This window comes from Melanotaenia boesemani, chromosome 17 (assembly GCF_017639745.1).
Source record: "Melanotaenia boesemani isolate fMelBoe1 chromosome 17, fMelBoe1.pri, whole genome shotgun sequence".
Taxonomy (NCBI): domain Eukaryota; kingdom Metazoa; phylum Chordata; class Actinopteri; order Atheriniformes; family Melanotaeniidae; genus Melanotaenia; species Melanotaenia boesemani.
The window spans coordinates 27,224,739-27,248,863 of NC_055698.1; the positions used below are offsets into that span (position 1 = coordinate 27,224,739).

The 24,125-nt window shown below is 41.8% G+C and overlaps 1 protein-coding gene and 2 gene segments (V, D, J or C); 2 read left to right on the forward strand and 1 right to left on the reverse strand.

Annotated features, from left to right (window-relative positions):
* Nucleotides 1-420: 420 nt before the first annotated feature.
* Nucleotides 421-2,395, reverse strand: LOC121656433. The segment is given in 3 exon segments: nucleotides 421-839; nucleotides 1,967-2,018; nucleotides 2,330-2,395. Coding segments are annotated over 3 exon segments (447 nt in total).
* Nucleotides 2,396-2,847: 452 nt separating this feature from the next.
* Nucleotides 2,848-3,338, forward strand: LOC121656434. The segment is given in 2 exon segments: nucleotides 2,848-2,899; nucleotides 3,007-3,338. Coding segments are annotated over 2 exon segments (384 nt in total).
* An 8,590-nt stretch (nucleotides 3,339-11,928) lies between these two features.
* On the forward strand, nucleotides 11,929-15,915 carry LOC121656435. Its single transcript, XM_042011431.1, has 3 exons — nucleotides 11,929-12,919; nucleotides 13,031-13,189; nucleotides 15,589-15,915. Exons 1-3 carry the CDS (start codon nucleotides 11,954-11,956, stop codon nucleotides 15,913-15,915), a joined length of 1,452 nt encoding a protein of 483 aa, XP_041867365.1. The 5' UTR covers nucleotides 11,929-11,953.
* Nucleotides 15,916-24,125: the final 8,210 nt, after the last annotated feature.

Below are 24,125 nucleotides of genomic sequence, written 5' to 3' on the forward strand. Positions count from 1 at the left end.
AGTTAATGCACCATGAGGCCTTTCATGAAACTATTTTAACACAAATGTTTATGTGATGACACAGTTTTTTATAATATTTAACATATTTTAAAATATTTCAAAAGATACATAAATTGTGAAACTACAGAGAAATTCTGTAGTTTTCATTTTACAAAATCTGAAAACTGGATTAATTTATTTCTGTCATGTTTGAATGTAAGTTATCATTTTAGCTTGTTCTTTTAACAATTTTTGAACACTGTATTTCAGTTTCACTTAATATCATGGAACTGGTGGGACAATATTTCCTTTTCTTCTTTCTTTTTTTATTTTACAAATACATTAATGAAGCCTTTTCTTTTCATTAAAATGTTTTTATTAAACTTAGAAAATCTCAGTTACAAAAACCAAAGAAAAGTTAATAAAACATCACAAAAATTTAGAGAAATGAGAAGAAAGGAACAGTGTTTGATACTGAAGAAGAAGAACTGTAACAGAATAAAACCAGGATCAGATTCCCAGTGAATCAGGTCAGTACTGGGAACACTGGTCTCTCCTCAGTGTCTCTGAGAGTGGAGTCTGGGAGCCCTGGGTGGCCTCACAGGTCACAGAGCCCACCTTCCTCCACTGGTCTGCAGGGACCCTCAGGGTGCTGCTCCAGCTGTAGTGGCCGTCCTTCTGCAGCACCCCGGGGCTCCTGCTCTCCTCATAGCTGCTGCTGCTGCTGCCGTCCACCTTCCAGGACAGACTCCAGTCTGAGGGGAAGCCCTTGTTGGCCAGACATGTAAGTGTGGCATGGCCCTTCTTTATCTCCTCACTAGAGGGGGGCAGCACCGTCACGGTGGGACGGACTTGACCCACTGCAGAAAGAGAGGACACGTTGCAGACATTAGATGAAACGCCTCCTCAGTGTTTCACTTCTCACTTTTGGTTCAGTAACCATAGTAACGGACAGGCATCACTGCTGAACCACAGCAACAGACAGGTTTCAGTACTAAAGATAAAAATGTTTAAGACAATTTTTAGATGTTTTCAGCTTCTTGTGATTCACTTTGCTTCAAATTAAAATCATAGATTAGAATTTAAAACCAGATTTTTTAACCTCACATCATCTTGTCTGCATTATTACATACATTCTTCACTGTTTGCACAAATTATTATTTTATATCATTTAAAGAATGTAAAATCTTTCACATCTACTCTTTCCTCCTCCCCGTAGTAACCACTACAATATAATGACATTAAATTAATCTCCCACATGCAATGATGTAAGTAAGTAAAGTTTATTTATAAAACACTTTTCACAGATAAAAATCACAAAGTGCTGGACATAAAATAGCTGCATTAAAACAACATAAGTTTCATAAAATAAATAATAACCATCAACAAAAAGCTTTCCTGAATAAAATAGTTTTCAGCTGCTTTTTAAAAGAGTCCATGGAGTGGACCACATGGAGGGACAAATGTGGAACTTTCTACCTGATACGTGACGACATGGGTCAGTATATTTACCACATTTCTGGTTAAAGACACAAAAACTTCTTCTGATGCGTCTGGAATTTTCTTTCACATAGATACTAAGTTTGGACAGAAAAACTAATTAGTTTAAAGAAAAACTTTAACTTGTTAAGTTAACAGATTGAACATGTTAGAAACATTTTGGATCCTCATCAGTTTTCTGAAATCTAATCATTTCCTGACTAAAACAGTAAAGACTCAGATTTTGAGAGTTTAAACTGATCAGTTAAGTAATGATCTGATTCAGAGACAAAATTTCTCTGCAAACTTACGTTATCAGTGAGACAAAATAACACAGAACAATATTACTGAAGATGGTTTTAGTGTTTTCAAATATAGAATCTCACTTTACCAAATAATTACACCAATAATATAAAACCACATTTATAGATTACCAATTTTCTGGTTAGGACATAAAAACTAAATCAAATGTTTACATTTAAGTTTATAAAGAATTAAATGTACTTACAGTTAACATCCAGTCTGGTTCCTCCACCGAACGTGTACCACAGTGATACAAACTCATTGAACCGCCGTACAAAAACCTCTGACTGTACAGAGACACGGCTCTCTGACTCTGGAACAAACAATGCAGCATGTTTTTATTTAGACATTTGTTCATTTTCCCCAAAGACTTTGTTTGAAAAAAAAACAAACAAAAAAAACCAAAACAAAACAAGCAAAGGAAGGTGACTTAAGATAAAATTTAGGATTAAACTAATCCACTAAACCACTCTGCAAAAAATATTAAGTCAGAAGAAAGTAGAAATAATTAATTTAAAAAGTCCACTGGGTGAACATGGTTGTGCTGGTGGAGTGGATTTTAATGAACTGCCAGATCAGCAGTTTGATCCCAGGATTTTCCATAATCCTCATCATTGGACACTGAACCCCACATCGTCCCCGATCACTGTTTTGTTACTGTAGAGAAAAAATGATGCATTCAGTACAAAGACTATATGATAAGTAGCGCTGGGTGAGCTGGTAGATGAATGAGTAGAAAGTTCAAATCTGTTTTGTAGCATTTAGATAAAGATTAGGAGGAATTATATGTAAACTTTTTCTCTACAACATAAACACTCAAAAGTTAATCTGAATCTAAAATTACTACAAGACAATGTTAATATAAACGAAATTATTCATTAATAAATGTCATTATCATCACCATCGGATTGATCCAAGTCCCTGTTGAAATGTGAGTCAGCAGATTTCCATAGAGAGCCACTTTGCATCAGCAGCACCATGCTCCAGTGCTCTGGGAGAGTTTATAGTCCTGAGAGTTGAAGACTGGATGACTGACAGCTGTCCTTCATGACAACAGAAGACACAGAAATCCTCCTCATGAAAAACATGACTTTGATCTGTGTCCTCATCTGGACTCTCCTCTGCTGCTGCTTCACAGGTAAAGTCCAGAGAATGAAACTCCTCTCCTCTATGAACATCCGTCCCTCTGAAATGAAGCCGACTAAACCATGAAGCTGCTTTATGTTTTTGTCTCTGTATCCTCAGAGTCCAGAGGACAGGTCACAGTGACTCAGCCTGCAGCAGTGACATCTGATCTGGGAGGAACCGTCACCATCACATGTAAAACTAGTCAGGATCTTTCTTGTGATTCTCTTAGTTACTGTTTAAACTGGTACCAACAGAAAGATGGACAACCTCCTAAACTCCTCATATCATTTGCCAGCATCAGAGAATCAGGGATTCCAGATCGTTTTACAGGCAGTGGCTATAACTCTGACTTCACTCTGACCATCAGTGGAGTTCAGGCTGAAGATGCTGCAGTTTATTACTGTCAGAGTCATCATGAAATCAACAGCCAAGATGTGTTCACACAGTGAAAAACAGTCGTACAAAAACCTCCCTCATTCAGACTGAACAGAAACTGAACTGACTGATACAGTTTACTGATCACACAAACACACACACACACACACACACACACACACACACACACACACACACACACACACACACACACACACACACACACACAATGTTCAATCCCACTAAATCTTCAGAACATTTATTAAAAATATTAAATTTTCATAAAAATGTCATCAAAACTATCTTGGTGGAAACACGCATTATATGATTATAGAGTCATGTTTTATCTTTTTCTTCATTAATATCCATAATGATGTACAGGAAGGATCATTGAGCAGCATCATGTGACAGTCATAGAAAAAGCTTGTGACCTTGTGCTGGTGATGTATCTTGATCAGGAGATGTGGAAAAGTTATCTTTGAATAATAAAAAAGAAGTTTATTACAAAAATTTAGTTATCAAAAGAGATTTCTGCAGAACAATCTGGAGGTCCCAAAACCAGAACGAAGACCTAAAACCTGATGTACAGTTCTGTCTTATATAGGGTTTAAACAAAGAAAATTCCTCAGTCCTGTATCCTCCAATCATAGAGTTTACATATAGGATGCTCGTGCGCATAGAAGACATGTTCGTGTGTGAATCCAGTCTGTAGGACAGAGAACCTTATGTGGTAAAACGTGAGTTTGTATCGTAAAATGCTATGCTTAGATCCCTCACTGGTAACTGTCTTAATCGTACTAAACTTAAAAGGTAAAAACAATGAAGACACTGATCATCATCAGTAAACTTACAAAGGAAATAATAATTAAAAGACAAAACATCCCCCAAATTTTCAGAATATGACTTTAAACAACAGTGATATAAAACTTTCCTCTGAGTCAACAGGAACCATTAAAAAGCAAAGAATAAAAAACCAGTTAATACTGTGGAGCTCAAAGTCTGTCCAGCAGAAAGAAATGGAGCAGTTAAGCTCAGCAAGGTCTATTTAGTGACTACAGAGCAGCTTTCAGTTCTATCACATGACTCTTGATGACTTGGAGCTTCATTTTTACCTTTGGGATCAGATTCTCTAAATCTGATGTATTTGTTTACTTATTCTACCATTTTTTTCATGCTGATATAAATGTTGAAACATTTTCCTTCTGACAATTATCATCTGACCCAAGAATATAAAACAGTTAAAGATTGAATATCAAGTCACTTTAACCTCCAGGTTTAACTTTTAGTCTTGATTTTTATTGTTTTCATGAGAAGTTCTTAAGATGATGAATGAAGACTTGAAGAATTCTCACATTACAAAACCACCAAATAATAACATCCAACATTATAAAGATTTTTACTTACTAATGCCTTCAATTTATGTCAAATAAGGTCTTATTGCTAAATTAAACTAATATAAGGAACCTATTTACAAGCAGCTGAAGTAAATAGTTCCCCAAAGATTTTATTTCCTGGTGCAAAAATTGACACGTGTGGATGAAACATGATGCCATGTAGAGGACAGCTGCAGCTGAGTGACTGTGTGTGTTTGCATATGTGTCCTGCCTCTCTGCTCTCAGCTGTTAAGAGGTCAGTGCTGATCAGTGGCCGTTCAGACCATAGATTTATCCATGTAGATGCCTCCTCTAATGCTGCTGTTCTTTGGAACGATGCATCAAAGCGGCCTCCTTTCATGGTTCCTGGGTTTTGGTGTGTTTAGGTTGTGTTAGATTTTGCTCATGGTTTAGGGTTTTGGTTTGTCGTGTTTAGTTCTGTTTTTTTTTTTGGTTTTGGTTTTTATGGTGTTTGGTTTTCTGTTCATCGTTTGTGTCATGTTTTAGATTTTGTCTTGATTTTTTGTTTATAATTCTGGGTTATGTGACGTTTAGTTAAGTATGTTTTCCCTCTTGTGTTCCTGTAGTATCTGTTTCTGGCTCGTTAGTTCACCTGGTCTAATTACTCATGCACTTCACCTGTTCCTTATTATTCCCTTTGGGCATATATACCCCGTGGTTTTCAGTTTGTCCTTGTCAGGTCCTTGTATGGTTCATTCCTGTCTAGTGTGGTTCCCTGTTCCGAAAGTAAGGAAATTAACCTTGGTCAACTGCACTGTATGGATGGTGAAACCAAGGCCTCATGAATCATCGAGTCATCTTTGACCCAAATGCTTGAAAATGGCTTAGTGTTCTGAATCATTGGACCAGGTCAAAGAGCTCCATCTACTGGCTGTGGGCATCTGATGAGTCAGAAAGAAAGCGCTGACATGACTTCCTTACTGCATGTCGGTCATCACTATCTCATCTATTAATTGTTTGATAAAGGATACTTTTTCTACCGTTAGTGAATATTTATTTTCTGTTGTTCATATAAATGGTAAAGAGGGGTTATTAGGTAAGATTAGTTAAGGTAACAGAATTGTGATTCATTGTCATTTTAAAGAAATGATCCTCTTCTTTGGATTGTTATTCATTTTCTTTAAGCTTTATTTGTATAACTCTTCTTTGTCCTTTCATGTGTTCCAGGTTCATCAGGACAAATCAGTCTGGTTCAGACTCCTGGAGCTCAGTCTGTTACTCCAGGACAGACTGTCTCCATTAAATGTAAAGTTAGTCCAGGTCCAATTTATTGCTTCAACCGGTACCTTCAGAAACCAGGAGAATCTCCCAAACTTCTTACTTATTGTACTAACAGTCGTGAGTCTGGATTTTCTGATTGTTTCAGTGGAACAAGCTCTGGGAGCGACAGACAGCAGTGACATCTGATCTGGGACGAACCGTCACCATCACATGTAAAACCAGTCAAGATGTTTATGTTTATAGCAGCTACCACCAGTGTTTAGCCTGGTACCAACAGAAAGATGGACAAATTCCTAAACTCCTCATATACTATGCTAGCAGCAGAGCATCAGGGATTCCAGGTCGTTTTACAGGCAGTGGATAAAACTCTGACTTCACTCTGACCATCAGTGGAGTTCAGGCTGAAGATGCTGCAGTTTATTACTGTCAGAGTCTTCATGTTATCAACAGTCAAGCTGTGTTCACACAGTGAAAAACAGTCGTACAAAAACCTCCCTCAGTCAGACTGAACAGAAATTGAACTGACTGGCGCAGTTTACTGAACACACACACACGTACACACACACACACACACAGACACACGCACACCTACACTACCACACACACACACACACAAAGAAATGTTCGAGAACCAGAAAATCTTCAGATTGTACAATAATACAAATGATCATAGAGTCAAGTTTCATCTATTGCTTCATTAATATCTATAATGTTCTGCAGAAAGGATCATGGAGCAGCATCATGTGACAGTCATAGAAAAAGCTTGTATAGTATATGTATATGATTGTAGAACCAATGGTATGCTAATAATAATAATGATAATAATAATAGCAATAATTAATAATAAAATAATAATAATAATAACAATAATAATAATAAAAATAACAATAATTAATAATAAAATAATAATAATAACAGTAATAATAATAATATTAATAATAATAATAATAATATATACACATATAAATGTTTCCTATATATACATATATTTAACATGTGCAAATAGATACATAACTGCGATGTGATGGGTGTGTGCAGAAGGTGACAGAGTTAGACCAGGTGTGTAATCGTGGCGCTGGTAGAGGTGTTGTAAAGTCTGATTGGACAGGAAGGATTTCCTGTATCGTTCGTCAGAGCAGCAGGTTGAATGAATCTGTTGCTGAAGCTGCTCCTAAGCCTGTCCGGTGTTTTGTGAAGGGGGTGAGAGGGATTGTCCATGATTGCCAGCAGCTTTGCCAGCATCCTCTCCTCCACCACCATCTCCAGGGTGATCCATTTACAGCAAACAACAGTCTGTGCCTTCCTGATCAGTTTGTTCAGTCTGTTGGTGTCCTTTGCCTTGATGCCCGCACCCCAGGACATCACAGCAAAGAAGATGGTGCTCGCCACAACAGACTGATTAAACATCTGCAGCATTTTGTTGCAGACATGCAACAACCTGATCCTCCTGAGGAAGTAACGCCAGCTTATAGCCTTCTTGTAAATGGCCTCTGTGTTGGTGGATCAGTCCATTTTATTGTTCAGTGTTACACCCAAGTACTTGTATGAGTCCACAAGATCCACGTCCGTCTGTCACAAACCCGGAGATTGGACTCAAAAGAATCAGGATTCCAGTGAAAGGTAAAAAGGAATTTATTTGAACATAGTAAATGTGCACTGGTGATCTATCCGGTCTCGTTCGGTCAGCTCTTCTGTGGGGGGGTATGAGAACAGGTGTTAGGAGGCAGGGAGTCTGTGATAATGATGCAGGATGTTACAAATCCACGTACCGGGTGCTGTAGTGCAGTTTGGTGAGATCGTACAGGCAGAACCCGGGAAGCCGGACGGGGAGTCCACTGGAGTGGGTGGATAACTGCTGGGTAAAGAACAGGTTAGTGGGGGAATAACTGGCGGGGGTCAGGGTCTCCAACCCACGGAAGTGGGTGATAATGAATATCTCCGTCTGGGCAGAGTAGATTATTCCGTGATCCAAAATCCACATCCAAAAACCAGTCCAGGGGTCAATAATCCAGAAATCCAATAACAAACAGAGATACCAGTCAGGGGGCAGGCAGAGACGATAATCCAGGTCCAAAACAAGGTCAACAACAGGCAGGTAGGCAGGCAGACAGGTAGAACAACGGCTGGAAACGTGCAGGGTAGAACCAAGACGATCTGGCGAAGAAACGCTGTCACAGGCACACTCTAAAAGGTAATACGTCTTTTTACTTAAATTATTCTTGTGTACGTTACTTGTGTTCCACTATCTTGTTGATTGAACTAAAATATTGTGGGTAATGTACTTATTCAGCCTGGAAGGGGTGGAACACTAAGTTAATGTAAGTAAACTGGACTTGAAACGAACTTGTTACTGGAGGGGGCGCTTGAATTCAGCAGTGCACATGCGCAGTGAAGCAAGCAGTGCGGGATCCTTTCAGCAGTGACTTTGCAGACAGCGATTCGAAGACCTCCTCTAAGGTAAGCTATTAAACTTCAAAATGTTTTCATATGTCGTGTGTGTAACTTCATTCTTCATATATTATTGGGGCATGATAATATTTTCATAGAAGATAATAAAAACTGTTTCCATACTAAAATTAATGTTAACACAGGCAGACTACTTAAGCTCCTTTATCACAGGAGAATTATACAAAATAGCTCGAAGAGAATTACCACATAGCCTACCTTACAGCAACAATCATAAATTGGTTAAAAAAATGTAGTTATCAGTCTGTAACAGCTTTTAAAAAGTAGGAGAAGTGGCAAGACACGCCATCCAAGCTAGCGGTTAGCGGCTAACGCTAGCCGCTAGCTAATTGTTAGCTAAGAGTTTGTGCCGCATTTAAGCGGCAGTATGTAATATATATATATATATATCCGTCTGTCTGGACTCGTGCTGGATGGTGTATTATTTAAACTTGAACATGACTTTATTTTCTGTGAATGAGTAATGCTAATCAAAGTGAGCCGGCAGTGCTTAAGTTATTATGAACAGACGTCACAGTGCAAAAGCGGGATTCAATTCTCCAATAAAGCTGGTTCAAATTTTGATGTGCGGTCTTAGTCTTTGACATGAATTTGACATGCAGTCCTTAGTCTTAATGGTTCAATATCAATTGGCGATCTTAAACCATTAAGACTAAATGTAAAGAATCATGCTTTACAAATGAGAGTGAGTAATTTATTTTCTGAGAATGTTCTGCACATTTTAAGAACCAAGATAATTTTTTTATGACAAAATCAAAATATACTAAGTTGAGTGAGCATGTGGTGCACGTGTAGGCTCTTTTTCATGTGATATTTATGCATGTAAAGTCATATTTATGACAGTGCTATTTTTTATTTTTGTAGATTGAAGACAAGACAACACGGATGCAGTGGACGTGTAAGTTTTGTAACTTCACTTGTGAAAAGCGAGGGCAGCTTCTTAAACATTATAGACTGAAACATGGTGGCTACACAAGAACAGTACCATTACCATGTCTTCATAAGCAGTGTCCCTGCACATTCAAGTCATTTAATGCACTGAAGGTACATTTATCAAGAGTGCATTCATTGATCAATGATCATCTTATTGATAAAAGAAATCATGTGTTCCAGTGTCAGCTTTGTGACTTCAAAGAGTCATGTGAAGAAAAGGATTTTTTTTCACATTTACGTACACATATCCGAATGTGCCAGAAAGTCCAGTGTCCCTACAAAGATTGTGATTTTGAAACCAGTGTCTATACAACATTTAATGCCCACAAAAGTAGGAACCATGATGGCAGGCACATAGACCAACTGTTGCAGTTCAAGCCAGGGATTTTAACACAGAGAGAAACTTTGGTTGACGTTGCTAGCGCTGAAGAGGAAAATGACATTGAAGATCAGGCTGATTTTCATGAAGATGAGTTGGTTGCAGTCAATAAGAAAGACTTGGAGGATCAGCTTGAGCACAATTTGGCAGCTCTCTTCCTCAGAATGCGAACTGTACTCACTATATCCGAAAGTGCTGTACAGGATTTGATACAGCAAATACGGCAGATAATGGATCTCTCAAGGCCTTTGCTTTTTTCTGCTATTAAAAGAGTACTCCTGAACTACTATCCTGATGCAGATATATCCATAGCAACAGAAATGGTAAATGCAGTCACAGAGAGCAATGTTATTCTGAAACACACAGAGATTGGAGGTTCCCTATCCACATCCTGCAAAAGAGCATCATATGCCAAAAGAGAATTTAAAATTGTGGAACCTGTTGAGTTTGTTTTGAGTGAAGACAAGCAGTCAGTTGTCTACATACCTGTTCTTCAAATGCTCCAGGTAATGTTCAACAAAGAGGAAATCCTGAACAAGGCCCTTCAGGTTATCAGTGGTGATGTGCAAGGATTCAACACATTCAGGGATGGTTCATGTTTCAAAGATAATACTTTACTGATGGAGGAAAATTTTACCATTGCTTTGGGTCTCTACATAGATGACTTTGAAGTTGCAAATCCACTCGGAACATCCAGAAAGAAGCACAAAATATGTGCAGTATATTGGGTACTTGTAAATCTTGCACCAAGATTTCGCTCTTCTCTCAACTCAATACAGTTGGCTCTTCTTTGCAAGACAAATACTGTCAAGTCATGTGGATACTCAGAAGTTCTCAGGCCACTCCTTCACGATCTAGTACTTCTAGAAAAGCAAGGCATATATGTGGAGAAACTAGGATGTAGTGTGAGAGGAACCGTTTTGTTTGTTGCGGCAGATAATTTGGCAGCTCATTCATTGGGAGGATTCCAAGAAAGTTTTGTCTCTCATAAGATATGCCGCTTTTGCATGGCTACAAGGCAGGAAATACAAGATAAAGAAGTTAGTTCTGGTCACTTTTGCTTCAGAACAAAACAAGAACATGACCAGCAGGTGTCTGCAGTTCAGCAAGATGCCAACATGGCAAAGCAATATGGTGTGAAAAGCGCCTGTCCTCTCAGCGAACATTTGGAGCATTTTCATGTTGTGGGTGGTTTTCCCCCTGATATCCTCCATGATTTGCTTGAAGGTATTGTTCCTTCTGAGTTGTGCATTTGCATTCAGGACTTGATTAAAAGAAAATTCCTTACACTGGAGATGCTCAATAGCGCTATAAAGGATTTTCCCTATGCACATTCAGACAAGACTAACCAGCCCCAGACAATATCAAAAACATTTCAAGCGAGAGGGACCATTGGAGGAAATGGTCATGAAAATTGGAGCCTGATCAGACTTATTCCCCTGTTAATTGGCCATTATATTCCAGAAGGAGATGAAACATGGGAAGTTATACTGTGCCTGAAAGATGTGGTTGAGTTAGTCATGTGTCCGAGGTTTACTGAGGAGATGCTCCACTATCTGGAGTTCAAGGTGTCAGAGCATAGGTCTTTGCTTAAAAAAGCATTCCCTGACTACAGGCTCAGACCAAAACACCATTACCTGGAGCACTACCCACATCTGATTCAAGTACATGGACCCCTTGTCGATGTGTGGACAATGAGGTTTGAGGGGAAGCACAAATTTTTCAAGCGAGTCATTCGTGAAGCCCACAACTTCAGAAATGTTCCTCTGACTTTAGCTGATAGACATCAGAAGATGATGGCCTACCACTTAGAGTCTGCTTCATTTTTTAAACCAGCATTAGAACTGGATAAAGTAAAAAGCGTCCTGGTTTCTTCCCTCCCAGACAGTGTGCAGCAATATTTGTTGGCAAGATATTCATCTCAAAAGACAGTCCTTGCAGCAACATCTGTTTTCATAGAAGGGATTAAGTATGCAAGTGACATGTTAGTATCTGTTGGATCATGTGCAGGCCTTCCAGAGTTCAGGCAGATTCATCAGGTTTTGGTTGTGGAAACCAATGTTATGTTCATTTGTAGACAGATGTTTGCATGGTATCATGAACACCTCAGGTCTTATGAAGTCTGCAAAAGTAGCTCTAGTCTGCTTGTTACCCAGTTAAAGGACCTCAATGACAGTGTTCCCCTCAATGCCTACAGAGTGAAAGGCCAAGTCTTTGTTACTCTGAAACGTTACATTTTGTGCTGATGCATTTTTATTCTTTCAGAGTCATGCAGCAGTCTTGGCCAGTGAGAGTAATGGTTGGTGAAAATGACATTCGCAAGGTCATTTTCCAAGAAAAGCCCAATGATGTGGAAGAACTCATAAGTGAGTTGAAGAAACGGCTCAATCTGCCATACGACTTCATTCTTCACTATCAAGACCCAGATTTCAACAATGCTTTTTGCAACGTCTCGGATGTCACTGAACTGCCTACAAGACCAACACTGAAGATTATCTCGCTTGAAAATGTTATCCTCACATTGTGTCCAAGCAGCCCTTCATCTTCAGCATGTAACCTGTCTACAGCAAGTTCTTCTGACACCGACATTCTTCCACACCCTGAGAACACTTCACGTGACCCATGGCCTTCTACATTTGAGGTTCCATATTTCTCTGTGGATATTGAATATAGACTGAGACAGGGAAACCTTATTTACATGAGAGATGGAACACGCATGTCACTGACACGAGACATGAAACATGACATTTTGCAGAAGCTAGCAGAGGAGATGTATAAATACACAGCTTATCCCCAAGATGAACATTTCACTATTGTTGCTGAGGCACTGATTGGCAAACACCCATGCCTTAAAGAGCCAGGATCCACCAGGGCTTGCAATGGCTGGAAGAACAGCCTAAAATTCAAAATGGGTAATCTCCGGGCAAAACTTCGTCATTGTGGAATGGCAGATGTGTCTGTCAACAGTAATAAAAAAAACAAACAGAACCCAGATGCAGAGCCATCAGGAAAAAATCTTAAGAGACCCAGGAGAAGTGAGACAAACTTCTTACCAAATTTTCCACAGGGTGAGGATGGATTAACACTTGAAAACTCGAGACAGATCATGGAAAATGAAATGAAGAAAAGGTCCCCAAATCTACTCTATGTGAATCAACTCATGAGCCAAACGTTCTCATTGAGACGCAAAGAAATCGTAGAAGAGCAACCCTCTGTAAAGCAGATGTTGGAACGCTGGCCAGCTCTTTTTAGGAAACAACAGGTAAGCAAAGTAAATATGAGTACTACAAAGGGGCCACCCCATGCAATTTGTCTTTCAAGTTTGTCGTACTCTTCACTTTTGTACCCTATCTGTTATGTTTTGTCCTTAAAGGTTTTTGCTGAGTTCACCCGAGTAGCAAGTAGGGATCTAGAGCAAGACTTCTTTGAGTCTTTGGACCGCCACACCCCACGTTTCCTTGAGATCTTCAAGTCGAAGAAGGGAATCATTGGAACTACACTTTCAGAGATTCTTGGCCAAGTTGAAAAAAGGGTAAGTATTCATTTTAGTTTTTTTTTCTAGGGGCAGGGAATTCTACACGTTCTTATGCTGCCTTCATGTGGAATGGGAAAGATGATCCTTTATACCTGTAAAGTGGAAATTACCAGTGCATTGTGTTCAAGTGCTGTTCGTGTTGTTGTGAAGATAAACATGGTGGACAAAAAGCAAACAATAATTAAATTCTTTTTTAAAATGACATAAGTTTAAATGGAGATACTATATAAAAGAATGTTTGCAACAACATTGAGTCGGCTACAAACAGCAGCAGAGAACATTTAGTATAACTTAATATTTACCAAACACAATCGTCTCGCTGCTCTCCGCCATGCTGAAAGGTCAAAGTTGATCTCATCTCGGCAACTCGGGCATCACAAGATTTTTCCAGTTTCCCAGTGGAAATTACGACATGAGTGGGTGTTCATGTGCAATTTTGTCGTCGGTTTTTGGTATTTACCATAAATACGATAGCACATGAAGGCAGCATTACTTTAGACAATGTTCACCTGTACACACACACACACACAATTCCTCTTTTTCAAACCTTGTCATTTATGGAGGGCCAGGATGGTGAGAAAAGCAATACAGAATGTTCATGATGAGTAATTAATTTTGAATTGATAAAGTCTTTAACTAAAGATTATTTGAAGGTAAAAAATGTAATTCATTAAAAAATAAATCTAATTTACAAAGCCTTTTGTAATTATACATTTTAAATGGAAATATTAAAGAGGAATAACATATTCATTAATTCATTATTAAATCCTGTAAGTTGAAAATGCATTTCAAATCATATCAGCTTTAACTTATGATATGGAAAGGTATTTCTAACCAAGTTTATGATTCATTATTTAATTCTGCATATAGAAAAAATATTTGAAAATGCACTTTCAAAATGCAGTATTTCATGATGATGTTTTGTAAGTATTGCAGAATTTGTTATAGATTGGGACACAATCAGGGTGGCCGCAGGTCCTTAAAAAGTCTTAAATTGTCTTAAATGTTCAACTCAAATGTCTTACATTCGTGGATCTTAACTTTAAGGGTTGAATCTTTCCATCATCCCTGTGTTGAACTTCAAAAGAAAAAAAATCGGGGAAAAAATGTACATAACCATGAATTTTAGGCTCTACGAGCAGCACCCATTGTTGTACTCGCGGCCACCGTCGAATTTTCATGCGGGCTGCGTGTGTTAAAGTCTAGTCAGTACTGTCTCTGGTCTGGTCAGATAAAGCAATGGGAAGTGTAAGTTTAGCCAGAAATGTTATATTCATGGTGGCTGCGGGCTGTTATACATGGTATATTATGTGGTAAATGGGGTAATTCCATAATCAAATCATAATATCAAATGACTCGTTAAGCACGCATATGTACATATGTAAGAGTTGGCGAAAGCGGCTGGTTTAGCTTTGGCGTGATTGTCTCTTTGCCAATGGGCGATCTCTGCCAGCGCGTGCACGACAGCTTCTAAACAGAACAGCATAGCTACCGAAGGGAAAGCTAGGATATCTAGACTGGAAGTGACAAAACAGCCTAAAACACGTGAAACTTAGCAAGGAAAGAGAGATCTGATCGCAAGAGGGACCAAATAAGGAATAAAACTCAAGCTAATCTGGGTTCAGCCCACTCGAGGTGGAGATCTTTGAGGGACCGCCTCGGACTGAATCTGGACTCGGACCTAGCTGTAGTCCTCCTAGACAGGTATCTTTTCATCACTTTGTCTTTTAGGAACATTTTGTATATGATGTTTTTCCCAACCTGTAATGCTTAAAACGTTTTATATAAAGTACTTTGGATGGTCCTGTGTGCATGAATTGCACACGTAAGAGAATTGCACGCGAGTTGGAGGAGTGAGGAAGAACAGGAGATGCAGGAGATGCTAAAATGTGTAGAGAGATGGTGAAAAAATGGAGACAGTTAATCATTGTAAAACGCAGATTATGCATTTTGGAAGAAGCAGATTTAAAAAGATCACATTTGAATTTTGTTTTGGTGATCGTAGGGGATGGGTCCTATTTGGACAAGACACAATAATAAAAATTCTTTCATTCATTCATTTATTCATTCATCCATACATGTAGGAGTGTCTCTTTCTGTGGAAAATAATTAGGTGCAGGGCTTATAGTTCAAACTAAACTGTTGTGCATGCTCATGGTGCAAAACTATGCAAAATCAGGTACAGCTCTTTTTAAATAATATAAAAGAACCAATTGATTTTTGTCCTTTATTTCCACGTATAAGATCTTGCAAGTTGGTCTTATTTTTTTGGGGGAAAATGGTATTAAAAAGTCTTAAAAAGTCTTAATTTTCACTTGGTCAAATCTGTAGACACCCTGGGAATCCAAGATTTTTACTAGATTTTCTGAAAGTTTTTTTTCTTTTTTTATCCACAGGACTCGGACACCATGGCAGACTTAAGCCAGGTTCCCGTGGGGATATTGACAGTTGTTCCTGAAGCAAGTCAGCAGCCAGATCCAAACGCTCTACATCTGGAACCATCCAGCATTGGCATCATTCTGGAGGGTACAGTTGTTATGGATGACATTGAAAGCCATGACCAAGCAGTTTGCCTTATGTTTGGACTAATCTACGCCCTTCATCTTGATTATCCAAAACCACTCAAAAACACCTTTGACTTCATTCAGAGAGTGCTGCTCAGTCTCGGTGTAGGGAACCTCAGGCCAAAACTTCAGAGCTTGAAAAATGCACTTTTGCTGTAGAGGCTCACAGATGCACACAGCTACAAGTAACAGATAAATATGCTGCAGCATAAACACTTGGTTTGACTTTTAGCTAAACGATATTCAGGTTGTACAGTAAGGTTTGTAATGACCTACATGTTTTACTCCACAGTTGGATGTATTATATAGTGTTAAAATATCTGTTGAATTTTTTACTTAATGCTACAAGTAACAGATAAATATGGTGCAGCATAAACACTTGGTTTGACTGTAAGCTAAAGATATTTGCAGAAAAAAAATTCAGGTTGTACAGTAAGGTTTGTAATGACCTACATGTTTTACTTCCAAGGTGTAGGTTTTATATAGTGTTTAAATATTTCTGGGGCATTTCTTACTTAAAGCTGTGATAAAAGACAAATATGCTAAGACTTGACTGTTAGTTTTTCCAGGTTCTACAGTAAGATTTGTAGTGACCTACATGTTTTACTCCGCAGTTGTATTCTTTTATATATTGTTCTAATATCTGGGGTATTATTCACTTAAGGTTTATCAGAAAACCAAACAAAAAAGCTAAGTTTAAATGACATCTGTATTATCATAAAGCAATGTGTCAGCGTGTTTTGACAATTTTCTGATTTGTGAGATTTAAACCCCTAAGTAAGGCAAAGTTATTACATTTTATATGGCTTTATGTTATAAAGCTTGGTCTTTTGTTAAAATGCTATGTTAAAAAATAAACATTGCTTCTTGTGAACTTATCATCTTTTGTTGTGCTTACTTAATTGTTTTAAGGCAATCAGTTTCCTAGATTCTACTGAGTAAACTGTACTGCTCACACAAGTCAGCATAACTTGATATAGTTAAGTAAATAACTAGTTATTTTTACTCACTATTTCTAAGTTGCAACAACTTGACTAATGAAGTTAATTGACTTCATAAGATTAAGTACATACAACTAGTCGTAAGTACACTGAACAAGTATATGTAAAGTAAATTATACTTAACAGTAATAGTTGTATTTACTTAAGTTTTTCAAGGCAATCGGTTTCCTAGATTTTTTTAAGTAAGGTGAACTTATCAGATTTTAGAGTGCAGGTATTTAAAGGGCATCAAACAGGTGAAGCGTATTACCAATCAGAGTGGGAAAATTAGGTTGCGTTCAGGGAGGCTGGGAAGTCCGACCCTTATCAGACGGATCATTACAGTACCCCCCCCACAAGGGTCGACTCACGGCGACCCACCAGGCTGAGCAGGGAAGCGGCGATGGAAACACGCCCGGAGGGCAGGGTCCAGAACAAAACGAGCAGGAATCCAGGTGCGCTCCTCAGGACCATAACCAGCCCAGTCCACAAGATACTGCAGCGAGCGGCCCGAGCGACGCGAGCGCAGGATGCGGCGCACAGTGAAGACCGGCCCGCCGTCCACGAACCGGGCGGGAGGAGGGGGTCTGGAGGAGGGCACAAGCGGACAGAAGGAGACAGGCTTGATCCTAGACACATGGAAGGTGGGATGAACACGCATAGCTCCGGGAAGGCGAAGGCGCACAGCCACGGGGTTGACAACCTTGGAGATGGGAAACGGCCCCACGAACCGCGGAGCCAACTTCCGACAGTCCAGGCGCAGCGGCAGGTCCCTGGTAGCCAACCAAACCTTCTGACCCACCTGGTAGGAAGGAGCAGCCCGCCCTATGACGGTCGGCCGCCGCCTGGTAACGCCGGGAAGCCCGCAGGAGCGCAGCGCGCGCGCGCCGCCAGATTCTGTGACAGCGGCGGACAGCCGCGTGCGCAGAGGGAACCCGCACCTCCGCCTCCTGAGGAGCAAACAGCGGAGGCTGAAAACCTGTGACAACGTGGAAAGGGGAGAGCCCCGTGGCCGAGGAAGGCAGGGAATTATGGGCATATTCCACCCAAGGCAGAGTCCTGGACCAGGTCGAGGGGTCGTCGGAACAGAGGCACCGAAGGCAAGTCTCCAGCGTCTGGTTGGCCCTCTCCGACTGGCCATCCGACTGAGGGTGGAATCCGGATGACAGACTGACCTTAATCCCAAGCAGGCGGCAAAACTCGGCCCAAAACTTGGAGGTGAACTGCGGGCCACGGTCAGAAACCACATCCAGGGGAATGCCGTGCAGGCGGAACACATGGACAGAGAGAAGGTCAGCAGTTTCCTTAGCTGTGGGCAGTTTGGGGAGAGCAACAAAATGGGCCATCTTAGAAAATCTGTCAATTACAGTCATTATCACCGTCATACCATCAGAGGGGGGAAGGCCCGTGACAAAGTCCATGGCGATGTGGGACCAGGGACGACAGGGAATGGACAGAGGATGCAGGAGGCCCGCAGGACGTAACCTAGACGGCTTGGAACGGGCGCAGACAGGGCAGCCGGCAACGAAGCTCCGCACATCCCGGCGACAGGAGGGCCACCAGAAGCGCTGGGACAGGAGAAACCAGGTACGTGCCACTCCCGGGTGACAGGCCAGGCGTGAGGAGTGACAGAGAACCAGAGCCTTAGACCGCAGACGAGGTGGGACAAACAGGCGTCCCGCGGGGCAGCCAGTGGGGACGACAACACCCGCCAGCGCCTGACTGATCTCGTCCTCCAGCTGAATTCTGTTTACTCCCAGTCGTATGCGGGTTGGCAGGATGAAATCAGCAGCATCATTAGCGTCCTCCTCCGGGTGGGCAGTCTGTCGGGAGAGAGCATCAGGTTTAATGTTTTTAGATCCAGGACGATAAGCCAGAGTAAAACAGAATCTATTGAAGAAAAGAGCCCAGCGCGCCTGCCGGGGGGTTAGTCTTTTGGCTGTTTTCAGGTACTCCAAATTCTTGTGATCGGTCCAAACCAGAAACGGCTCTGCCGCGCCTTCCAGCCAGTGACGCCATTCCTGCAGGGCCAGTTTTACTGCCAGAAGTTCGCGGTTCCCAATGTCGTAATTGCGCTCAGCGGAGGATAGCGTTCTGGAGAAATAGGCGCAGGGATGCACCTTAGAGTCCTCCGAGCTGCGCTGGGAAAGCACCGCCCCCACGCCTGTGTCAGATGCGTCGACCTCCAGGATGAATTGTCGTTTGGGATCAGGTGTTCTCAGGATGGGAGCTGTGGTGAACAGAGTCTTAAGCTGCTGAAAAGCCGAGTCGGCCTCCGTGGTCCAGTTGTAAGGGGTCTTAACAGAAGTTAACTGATGTAGGGGTGAGGCTACAGCACTATAGTTCTTTATGAATTTGCGATAAAAATTTGCAAAACCCAGGAATCTTTGCAGTTGCTTACGGTTCTCCGGTGTGGGCCATTCGCTAACCGCAGACACCTTGGAAGGATCCATCTCCACCCCACCTGCAGAAATGACATTCCCCAGGAACGTGACAGACGGGCGGTGAAATTCACACTTCTCCGCTTTGACAAACAGCTGATGCTGGAGTAGACGCTGTAAAACTGTTCGAACATGAAAAACATGCTCCTCCGGACTGTGGGAAAAAATCAAGATATCATCCAAATAAACAAAAGCAAACTTATTTAACATGTCACGTAATATATCATTGACGAATGCTTGGAACACAGCAGGTGCGTTGGTCAGCCCAAAGGGCATTACCAGATATTCGTAGTGTCCATTTGGGGTGTTAAAAGCCGTTTTCCACTCATCTCCCTCCCGGATGCGGACCAGATGATAGGCATTGCGTAAATCCAGCTTGGTGAAAATAGTCGCTCCCTGTAACAGATCTAGGGCTGTAGACATTAGAGGCAGAGGGTAACGATTTTTAACAGTGATTTCATTCAGACCCCGGTAATCAATGCACGGACGGAGCGATCCGTCCTTCTTATCCACAAAGAAAAATCCTGCCCCGGCCGGGGAGGATGAGGGACGGATAAGTCTGGCTGCGAGGGATTCCGAGATGTATTTCTCCATTGCAACTTTCTCTGGGGCTGACAGAGAAAACAGACGGCCCCTGGGGGGTGTGGTGCCGGGAAGGAGGTCGATAGCACAGTCATAGGGTCGATGTGGAGGCAGAGAGGTGGCTCTGGTTTTATTAAACGCTTCTTTCAGATCATGATACTGAACAGGCACCTGCGACAGACAGGGGTAGCTGGTCTCCTCTGCCTCAGGTGTGGAAATGACTGTAGGGGGAAGAGAACGAAGACAGGAAGTTAAACAGTTCGTGTCCCAGTTGATAATCCTGCCATCTCGCCAGTCTATGTGAGGGTTATGGAGCTGTAACCAGGTGATGCCAAAAATAACCGGGATCTGGGGGGAATCGATGACAAAGAAGCTGATGTTTTCATGGTGACATGAATCAAAAACAACTGGAACAGGTTCGGTTCTTTGGGTGACTTGGTGCAGGAGGTGATCATCCAGGGCTCGGACCTGCAGCGGTACCGGCAGGGGGGAGAAGCTAAGACCCAGCTGTTCAGCTACGTTTTTATCAATGAATTCTGAGTCAGAGCCTGAGTCGATAAAAACCGGTAAGGTGTTTTCCTGGCCTGCCGCTGTGACCTGTATGTGAAAAACTGGGCGAGTGACAGAATGATCTAATAGAGTGCGGCTCAACAGGGTCCGCCCGTTCCCTGCTGAGCCCGATCTTTTACTGGACAGGTACGAACTAAATGGCCGGGCTGACCGCAGTATAAGCAGAGTCTTTCAGTCATCCTTCGTTCTCTCTCTGCTTGGGATAACTTGTTCCTACCCATCTGCATGGGTTCTGGTTCGCTGGAGTTGGAGGCAGTGACAGATCTCTCAGAGACCAACGACAGACCGGGTCTGAGTGAAGGTCGGGGGTCCTGTGGCACACGTGTCTGTCTTCTTTCTCTCCGCCTCTCCCTCAGCCGCTGGTCAATCCTGATGGATATGTCAATGAGGGCATTAAGATCTTTAGGCGGATCCCTAGCAGCGAGTTCATCCTTAATTCGGTCAGATAAGCCATTGTAAAACGCATCGAACAGGGCTGAAGCGTTCCAGGTGCTATCTGCTGCTACGGTGCCGAAATCGATGGCATAATCCGTTACCGATCGGTCTGCCTGGGAGATGGAGAACAGGGTTCTGGATGCTTCATGATCGGAACGGATAGGGTCGAATACCCGGCGCAATTCCTCCGAAAAACTACGGAAAGAGGCGATCACAGGCGAATCCCTCTCCCATTCAGCCGTTCCCCATAGCTTCGCCCGTCCTGATAGTAGGGACAAAACGTAAGCCACTTTGGCCCTTTCAGTGGGGAATGACGAAGGCTGGAGCTCAAATTGTAGGGAACAATGAACCAGAAAAGGCCGACACTGACCTGGATCTCCTGAGTATCTTTCTGGGGAAGCCACGCGGGGTTCATGCCCCGGATTTACTGTTGGTGAAGCCTGTGGTGCATGAGACGTTCCTGAAACAGACGTGGTTAAGGTTGCTATTCCTTTGGCCAGTGTCTTAACCTGTGAAACCAACTCATTCAACCCCATTTCCTGCTGGCTGATTGCGCTCTCAACTCTGACGCGCCAATCACTGGAACCTGATGAGTCCATAGTTTGGCCAGATCGTACTGTCACAAACCCGGAGATTGGACTCAAAAGAATCAGGATTCCAGTGAAAGGTAAAAAGGAATTTATTTGAACAATGTAAATGTGCACTGGTGATCTATCCGGTCTCGTTCGGTCAGCTCTTCTGTGGGGGGGTATGAGAACAGGTGTTAGGAGGCAGGGAGTCTGTGATAATGATGCAGGATGTTACAAATCCACGTACCGGGTGCTGTAGTGCAGTTTGGTGAGATCGTACAGGCAGAACCCGGGAAGCCGGACGGGGAGTCCACTGGAGTGGGTGGATAACTGCTGGGTAAAGAACAGGTTAGTGGGGGAATAACTGGCGGGGGTCAGGGTCTCCAACCCACGGAAGTGGGTGATAATGAATATCTCCGTCTGGGCAGAGTAGATTATTCCGTGATCCAAAATCCACATCCAAAAACCAGTCCAGGGGTCAATAATCCAGAAATCCAATAACAAACAGAGATACCAGTCAGGGGGAAGGCAGAGACGATAATCCAGGTCCAAAACAAGGTCAACAACAGGCAGGTAGGCAGGCAGACAGGTAGAACAACGGCTGGAAACGTGCAGGGTAGAACCAAGACGATCTGGCGAAGAAACGCTGTCACAGGCAGGTATTTAAAGGGCATCAAACAGGTGAAGCGTATTACCAATCAGAGTGGGAAAATTAGGTTGCGTTCAGGGAGGCTGGGAAGTCCGACCCTTATCAGACGGATCATTACACCGTCCCCCTGATGCAGAGAGGAGAGGGCAGGGGCTTGTTCTTCCTAAAGTCCACCACCATCTCTTTTGTCTCCGCCACGTTCAGTTGCAGGTAGTTCTCCCTGCACCACTTCACAAAGCGGTCTACCAGGTCCCTGTACTCAGCCTCCCTCCCTCCCTCCACACACCCCATGGCCATGTCATCTGACACGATTCAGTGCAGTACATGAAGTCTGATGTGTGTGTGGCGAAGAGGATGGGAGACAGCACAGTACCCTGGAGGGCCCCGATGTTACTAATCAGACCAACAGAAACAAGCTCAGCAAGGTCTAATTAGCGACAGAGGAGCTTTCTGTTGTATCACATGACTCTTGATGACATCTAAATTTTATCTGTTTGTTTACTTATTCTACCATTTTTTTCATGCTGATATAAATGTTGAAACATTTTGCTTCTGTAACCTTGAGGAGAACTAGCACATTAATGTAATTTAATGAAGAGGTCACAACAGTCACTGTGGGTCAGACATGTAATTTATTTTACACTAACTAAAACTTTAAGAACTCAGACAAGGAAGGACAAGTTGATGGAAAGTCGTGTTACGGCTGCAAAACCAGCCAATCATCATGAAGGGACAGAGATTATACTAAGCATCCAAAAGAAAATACAAATCTAACTAACTTCCAAATAAAAACACCACACTAATAACTATGTGCAACCACAAACCATATCACCATCTAAAGTGAACTCCCAGTATCCTAACCACACCAGGACTACACCAGCCACAGCACTAGAAACAGGAGACAGAATTTTAAAATCCTAAAACTAAACAACTCAAATCTTACATTACAATAAAACCAATAAAACTAAAGTATGTAAAACTAAACTGAAATAAACAACAGTCAGTGCAATCCCAAAGGTACAGGGAATCAAAACCCACAGTGGAGTTTACACAAAGGATTTAACCAGTCAAATCTGACTGCTGCAGCTGACTGACTGTGTGTGTTTGCATATGTGACCTGCCTCTCTGCTCCCAGCTGTTAAGAGGTCAGTGTTGATCAGTGGCTGTTCAGACCTTTCAGAGACACTGAACACACCAGCAGCACAATGATCATGTCACTGACTCTACTGCTGACCACCCTGGGGCTCCTTGTTCAGGGTGAGACTCTCTTGTGGAAACTTTGCTTCAGGGTGCAACCAGGTTCACCACAATGATATATATTAATCATCTTTCGTCAAAGGTATATGTATCTCAATGACTCTCTTTTTCTCGTTGTCCAGGATCATCAGGTCAAGTTACTGTCATTCCGACTGCTGGATCTCAGTCTGTTTCCCCAGGACAGACTGTTTTTATCAAATGTAAAGTCAGTCCGAGTAATGGAATCTGCTTCAACTGGTACCTTCAGAAACCTGGAGAAGCTCCTAAACTTCTTATTTACTGTACAACAAACCGCCAGACTGGAGTGTCTAGTCGTTTTAGTGCAAAAAGCTCTGGGAATACAGAATTCACTCTGACCATCAGTGGAGTTCAGGCTGAAGATGCTGCAGTTTATTACGGTCAGAGTCTTCATAGCATCAACAGCCAGTATGTGTTCACACAGTGAAAAACAGTCGTACAAAAACCTCCATCAGTCAGACTGAACAGAAACTGAACTGACTGATGCAGAGACTGATACAGTTCACTGAACACACACTCTCATACACACATAACAATGCTTCAATTACAAAGTAACACTACTGAAGAAAAGTTTGATTGGACACAGGCTTACGAACAATATCAGAAAATGCTGTAAAATTTTCAGATTAGCCCTGTCCTCTGGTCTGCAGTCCATTGATGTCCATTTTATAAAGATGTTACTTATGTAAGGATTTTATAAGGTTGTTAACATCAACTGCTTTGTGACCACAGATACAAATAGTTTGCATTTAAGTCATTTTACAGGTTTGAGGTACTTTGATGTTACAATAATTATAAAACAAGTTTTATTCTTCAGTATGAACCACATGTGGTTTATAAAAGTATTTTTTAATGCACTAATTTGTAT

What these genes read in the sequence shown, in the direction of transcription:
- LOC121656435 (XM_042011431.1), top strand. Translation starts at nt 11,954, where the DNA reads ATGGTTGGTGAAAATGACATTCGCAAGGTCATTTTCCAAGAAAAGCCC. An exon ending in CTCTTTTTAGGAAACAACAG is followed by an intron (nt 12,920 to 13,030) that starts GTAAGCAAAGTA and finishes TTGTCCTTAAAG; the next exon opens with GTTTTTGCTGAGTTCACCCG. An exon ending in TTGGCCAAGTTGAAAAAAGG is followed by an intron (nt 13,190 to 15,588) that starts GTAAGTATTCAT and finishes TTTTATCCACAG; the next exon opens with GACTCGGACACCATGGCAGA.